The 6,652-nt window shown below is 39.1% G+C and overlaps 1 protein-coding gene across 4 annotated transcripts in view; it reads right to left on the reverse strand.

Annotated features, from left to right (window-relative positions):
* lrrc40 (leucine rich repeat containing 40) overlaps nucleotides 1–6,652 on the reverse strand; it is a 28,149-nt gene that overhangs the window by 17,964 nt on the left and 3,533 nt on the right. For 3 of the 4 annotated variants that reach the window (XR_001776517.1, XM_008408168.2, XM_008408166.2), the window contains exons 2-4: nucleotides 3,496–3,677; nucleotides 1,745–1,818; nucleotides 1,268–1,397 (exon numbers count right to left, since the gene is read on the reverse strand). Coding sequence is in view for 3 of the 4 variants with exons in the window: in XM_008408168.2 (XP_008406390.1) it covers nucleotides 1,268–1,397; nucleotides 1,745–1,818; nucleotides 3,496–3,677 (386 nt within the window). In the remaining variant the exon portion in view is untranslated. The remainder of the gene's footprint in view (nucleotides 1–1,267; nucleotides 1,398–1,744; nucleotides 1,819–3,495; nucleotides 3,678–6,652) is intronic. The other variant, XM_008408167.2, reaches the window with a different exon arrangement.

Below are 6,652 nucleotides of genomic sequence, written 5' to 3' on the forward strand. Positions count from 1 at the left end.
CTTCACAGGTCTGACTAATGAATCAATCAAACAGCTGCAGCTGATCCAGAAGCTGCTGCTCACGTTCTCATTAAACCAGGAAGATAGAGACATAATACCAATTTTAAAGTCCCTACACTGGCTGCCTGTAGCTCAGAGAATAGACTTTAAAATACTGTTAGTTTATAAATCACTGAACGGTTTAGCACCACAATACTTTAAAGATCTGTTATTGCTGTACCAACCATCTAGATCCCTCAGATCTTCTGGTTCTGGTCTGCTCTGCATCCCCAGAACAAGAACCAAACGARGAGAAGCAGCATTCAGTTTCTATGCACCACAGATTTGGAACAAACTTCCAGAAAACTGTAAAACAGTGAAACACTGGGTGCCTTTAAATCTCAACTTAAAACCCACCTGTTTAGAGTTGCTTATGGCTAAATTAGGGTTAGGGTGCGGGTTTTGATGTCTTCGATGTTTTTATCTATTTATTAATTTCTTTTTATTCCTCTTTCTAATGATGTAAAAGTGGCGAGTGACTGAGGGTCATTGCACGCACAGAAAAACTCTGTAAATTCTAGACTAAGGTAAAAATAGTGCACAAAAATCTGTGTAGGACGGCGAAGTCCTAGCGCAAAAATTCACGTGACAGGTGGACGTGACAAAGTCTCCAACCTTGGGTGTTTTCATGTGTTGCCTAACAGGCGACGGAGCCTGGATAATACCCGTGTTAAACAGACGGCAGAGTCCGGCGACGACAGGCGCTTAAATTCCGTAACAAAAGTGTGTTTTTCTCTTAAATTTTTTTTTTCAAAATCTTCTCTTTCTTACTGTTTATTCAATGTCACATGCTGTATTTTTTATTATGTAAAGCACCTTGTAATGACTTGCTGCTGAAATGTGCTATACAAATAAAATTTTATGGATTGATTGATGAGGAAAGCTTGTTAAGATATCAGTAGCAACCAACCCATGAGGTGACTCACTGAAGATCATGAAGAACAGAGTCATCCCTTCATTTGGTTCTGTCACTTTTCCACTGAACTGCAGAGGACCAGACCAACTGGGTCCAGTCATGCCTATGTCCCACACAGGCCCATACATCCCTACTAGATAGAACAGACTTCCCTCGTTTCCATTGCTCCCTCTGATCTGAACCAGAATGTGGATGAGCTGCCCTAACAAATGAAGAGGCTGGGTTAGTCCGGTCTGTTGACAGCAGAACAAACAGCTCCGTCACAAGATCCTCTCTCACATCAAAGACAGACGTGAGTGTGTGGTAAGTTACCAGCTCTGTCAGGTTCCCCAGCTCTCCTATTTCCTCTGGCACAGTTTCCAGGAGATTCTGCTGCAGTGTGAGGGAACGAAGCTTGTATAGGGAACACACCTCTGTTGGCAGCGATGACAGCTTATTATGGCTGTAACAAAAACGCAAAGTTAATTTTGATTTGAAACCCCTCAGGGGATAGTTTTACTCAGAGATGAATCTCAAGAATAAAGCGGTGATCACGTCAGTCAGCTTCAGGCTCAGTGAAAAGAAGAGTTTCATCTATACACCTGCTGTGTTCTCTCATGCAGAGAGGACACATCAAGTTTCTGTGATTCTTTTCCTTTATTTTGTCCAAACACATGAAAACACACAAATTATTCAGAGATAATGTCCTGCTTCTCTTTGTGCTTCTCAAAAGGTCTGACTGTGAAAAAGAAGTTAGACTGGTGACTGATGTCTCCACAGAAAACTCACCATGAAACTGACTAACTGTACCTTAGTCGCAGCTGCTGAAGCTCCTGCAGCTCTCCAAGAGCACTGGGTAAACTGCTCAGCTGGTTGTCATGGAGCTGCAAGAACAACTTGGTGAATAACAGCTTGGTTAAACCTAAAGAAAATCAATTTATCCCAATAAAATACATCAGACAAAGTTTGTACCGATTTAAAATGTCAAATTGACAGTCCAGAGGAGACTCCAGAATGGTCGTCATGGGAGATTCAAGGATTCCTCAAATATGCATGAATGAATTAAATCAACTCTCCAGGAATGTTTTTGATGAGGGAATAACGTTATAAAATGATGGAAGGCTCAAAGAAACGTCATTTCAAAGCACCTTCCATCCATTAACAAGTTTTTTTTTTTACTTTTACCTTGATGAAAAATTCTCCACAGAAACACAGGGGGTTCATACAAATGCTGATGTATGTGAAGCTTCTCAGTAAATCGTCCAGTGAGAGCTTCAGAGATGCTGCTGCTACAGCGCATGAGGCAGCCAATGCACAGTGGCCGGTCTGTGGTTGGTGCTCATCTGCAGCTTCCTGCCCTCCTCAAATATAAATCTGTCTTTCAGGAAGGACTCCGCTCCACCGGTGCACAGTGGAGTGGACCGCAGCAAAGACACTAGTACAGTGGTTCTTAACCTTTTTTAGGTACCGAGCCCACCAGTTTCATATGCGTATTCACTGAACCCTTCTGTAGTGATAAAAAGATTTTTTCCCCCAAAATTCAAGACATAGGGATGACCCAACTAGAGTCTAGTTGGGTCATCCCAAGATCATTAAGTGCATCAACACAACAATTCTAATATGGCATGTAAAAAACAAACACCTGACGGAGTTTGACTACATCGAGGCTCACTGCAGGAACAAAAGGACATCCGGAGCGGCCAGTAAAGCAGGTAAAGCAGCGCTAAACTACCAACACTGACCCGGATTAGCATCACGGTCAGAAAGCTAAACAAATAACCCAAAAAATAATTCAAGTCTTCGAGCTGGGGGTGTAAGTCGCTGGCTCTGCTCTCGCTCTTGGACCGCCGCTACGCGCTACTGGTGGTAATATTTCACAGACGGAGCGCATTTCTGTTCCACCAGCGAACTCTCACACCGAACAGCTACTTAAAGCTGCAGCATGCAACATAAAAAAAAAGAAAAAAAAAAAAAAGATTTTAACTATGTATTAAAACTTTTGCTGTCCTAACCTACGACAGACAATCTCTGAAAATAATTGATCTCCTCTGCCTCCTTCCTGTGTTCTGCAGAATTTGGTCAGAAACAACAAATCAGAGCATCCTTAATCAGCTAGCCATGCTCTCAGTAAGTTTTGATTTGGCGACTTAAGATTGTTTATTTTTATGCAACCTGCATTTGACTTTGAATGTCTCCTTAATTACTTGACATTATTTGATATAGGCAGATTTATTTGACTAATTTATGAAACTGAGTGCCTGAATGTTAAATATTATTTTACTGATTTCAGGTTTTTCAGTTGTCCTTTTTACTGAGTAGTTCCTGTATTGTTCCTGCAAGTATTTTGCATGTTTATGTCTAAGTTAAGTGAATTTATTGCCAGATCGTTTAGTATCATTTATACCTAAAGCGAAAAATTAGCAATTAATCCAAGCGATCGGCAAAGATCTGTGATCCGCAGAGATTGGCCTCATGGGTGATCGGTATCGGAAGCAAAAAACCTGATCGGAGCATCCCAGCTCTTAATCTCTTCAGTTGGTGCTGGAGTTGATTGTACTTACATCCAATATAGTTAGTGCAGGTAAGAGTTTGATGTCTTCAGACAGCTGTGTTAGTTGATTGGACGACAGCAGAAGTTTGATGAGGTCGGTCTGTTCCCACCAGCGATCTGGTCCTCCAAATGATACGTTCTCCTGGGCTTCCGCTGAGTCATCAATGTTAAGCCGATACACATTCTGAGGGACTGGGACACATGATGACTCAAATCGCTGAAGATACAAACATAATTCACTTAAAACACCACAGTAGTACATGCTGACTGACTAGTTTAATCGATGTTAAAGAAGATAGGATGAGGGCTTAGGTGGATTATTGAGTCTCATCTGTGTAGTTTAGTGATTTGTGGATAGGAAGAATAGAAACATAGAATGGATGAATCCTTTATTGTCCCATGGTGGGGGAATTCAGGAGTAGCATTAAAGTATGTAGGTTCAGAAGGACACTTGTTGGGTCTTGCAGGACTTGTATCTCAAACCAGGGCTCTATTTAGAATTTTATGTCTAATATGCCTTTGAAAACATTTAAAGTTATATATAACACATGAATCAAAGCATGTTGGACTTCCTCAATAGACCACAGAAGAGGAAAAAGAGGGACCTTATCTGTCGCAGATATGAAGAGATATACTTATACATAAAGCAGCAAAATGACCAAAAATTATGTGGCTAATAATAAAACAAAGAAATGGTAAGCTTTGGAACCTGACTTGACCTGTTTATGTTCAAACTGGTAAAAAGTTTTCTTCCTATGTAAACAAACCCTGCAAATTGCATGGAGTCAGTGACTCTATGGAGTCAGTGACTAAACTAGAGCTGGTCCGATCATAATAGGTTGATTTCCGTAAAAAAGTGTATTATCGGTGATAGCCGATCACCGTCTCTCGTTGCCGATCACCAAAATCTCACTTCACAGCTACGTGTGCAGCTGATCTCCTCTTTGTTTCACACTGCAACAATTCCTGTCGTGTGGAACTTTAACGCTGTGAGAGTGAGTGGGGACATTTGCGTGTTGCAGTGGAAAATTACCTCGGGAGTGAAACACATCAAAATGCATGAACACAACAAATTTAATATGGCATTTAAAAAAACAAGCACATGGTGGAGTTTGGCTACATCGAGCTCAGTGCAGGAAAATAAGGACATTCGGAGCAGCCAGATAGCAGGTAAAGCAGCGCTAAACTACCAACACTCACCCGGATTAGGATCACGGTCAGAAAGCTGAACAAATAACCCAAAAAATAATTCAAGTCTGGCGGTGTACAACACTGGTTCTGGTCTTGTTCTTGGACTGCCGCTACGCGCTACTGGTGGTAATATTTCACAAAAATCTCCACCAAACCGCTCAATCTCCACCAGACAGTGAACTCTCACACCTCAACTCTCACAGTTGCTTAAAGCCGCAGAATGTAACTTAAAAAAAGAAATAAGATTTTAGATATATATTAAAATATGTCTATTATGTCTAAATTAGATGAATTTATTGCCAGACAATTTTTTCCATTTTACCACATAACAGTATCATTTATACCTAAAGCAAAAAAAAACAAAAAAAACAGCCATCCAGGTGATCGGCAAAGATCAGCCAATAGGAATCGGCAACAAAAAACCTGATCGAAGCATCCTTAGCATAAACATATAGCAATAGTGGACAGTCACTAGCATTGTTAGAAAACAATAAAATGTGGTTTACTGACCATCAGATTTCACTCTTCAAAGACTTTATTAATGACTTTACTTGTGATAATCAGATTCATTTATTTTGTCTCACAGAAACCTGACTGCAGCAAGATTTTGTTCATATCAATGAGTCAACTAATTATTCAAAATTTCACATTCCTTAAAGTACTGCATTAGGAAGAGGAATAGCTACTCTTTCAGACACATATTTATTCACTAACCCAGGCTTAATTGTAGTTGTTAGTTGTTTTGAATATCTAATCCTCGGCTTTTCCTCATCCAAATTGCAATTACTTCTAAACTCAATTAGCTCAACCTACAGGAGCTTTCTGTGGTACATATTATCCACATATGGAACAGAGTGTGAAGAAATAATAGTACTTCTCTATTACCCTTGCCTGTCTGGTCATGTTTTAATAATATTTGTGATTAATGTAACCGAGTCCTCCAAACCTGAGAAAATTTAATTCAAAGACTGATCTTTAACAGATTTTAAAGTATTGTTCAGAGAATCAGCCCTTCACAAACTGACATTTGTGATCATAGTGATACTTCCTAATTGCATGTGGCACTAGACAATGTAGTCCCCTTGAAAAACAAGGTAATTTATATTCATACATGGTTGGCTCCCTGGTTTATTTCTATTTTGCTGATCTTTATTAGAAAGGACCCTATGCCTTCAAAAAAAATTCATCATTGCATTGAGTTGACATTTTTGTATCATGAAAACTCCATCGCATACATTACAATTAAATATTAGTTATACTAGAATGCATTCAAATCCAGCTTATAATACGAACAGGTAAGTTATTTTATGGCAAACCTCCCTCCTGAACAAGCAATGCATTAATTCACTAATTAGACATTAAAACAAGAAAATAATCAAAAGATGGTTTCAGGCACAGGTTTGAATGGACGTTGTGAAATATCTACTTGCATCTGAACAGTTTAGATCAGAAATCTCTGTATTAGCTGTGCTCATTTAAAATAAGGTCAAATTTACATAATTGGGTGTAATCATAATCACAGCAAATGAGTTTGCAATCACGGTGCCTAATTCTATGGCCACTGATTACTACTACTTGACATAGTTTATAAAGTCATGTACAGGTCCTTCTCTAAAAATTAGCATATTGTGATAAAGTTCATTATTTTCCATAATGTAATAATAAAAATTAAACTGTCATTTTAGATTCATTGCACACCAACTGAAATATTTCAGGTCTTTTATTGTTTTAATACTGATGATTTTGGCATACAGCTCATGAAAACCCAAAATCCATCTAAAAAAATTAGCATATCATGAAAAGGTTCTCTGAACGAGTAATTAACCTCATCATCTGAATCAATTAAATAAATCTAAACACCTGCAAAAGATTCCTGAGGCATTTAAAAACTCCCAGCCTGGTTCATTACTCAAAACCGCAATCAAGGGTCAGACTGCTGACCTGACTGCTGTCCAGAAGGTCATCATTGACACCCT

This window comes from Poecilia reticulata, linkage group LG4, assembly GCF_000633615.1.
Source record: "Poecilia reticulata strain Guanapo linkage group LG4, Guppy_female_1.0+MT, whole genome shotgun sequence".
NCBI classification, from domain to species: domain Eukaryota; kingdom Metazoa; phylum Chordata; class Actinopteri; order Cyprinodontiformes; family Poeciliidae; genus Poecilia; species Poecilia reticulata.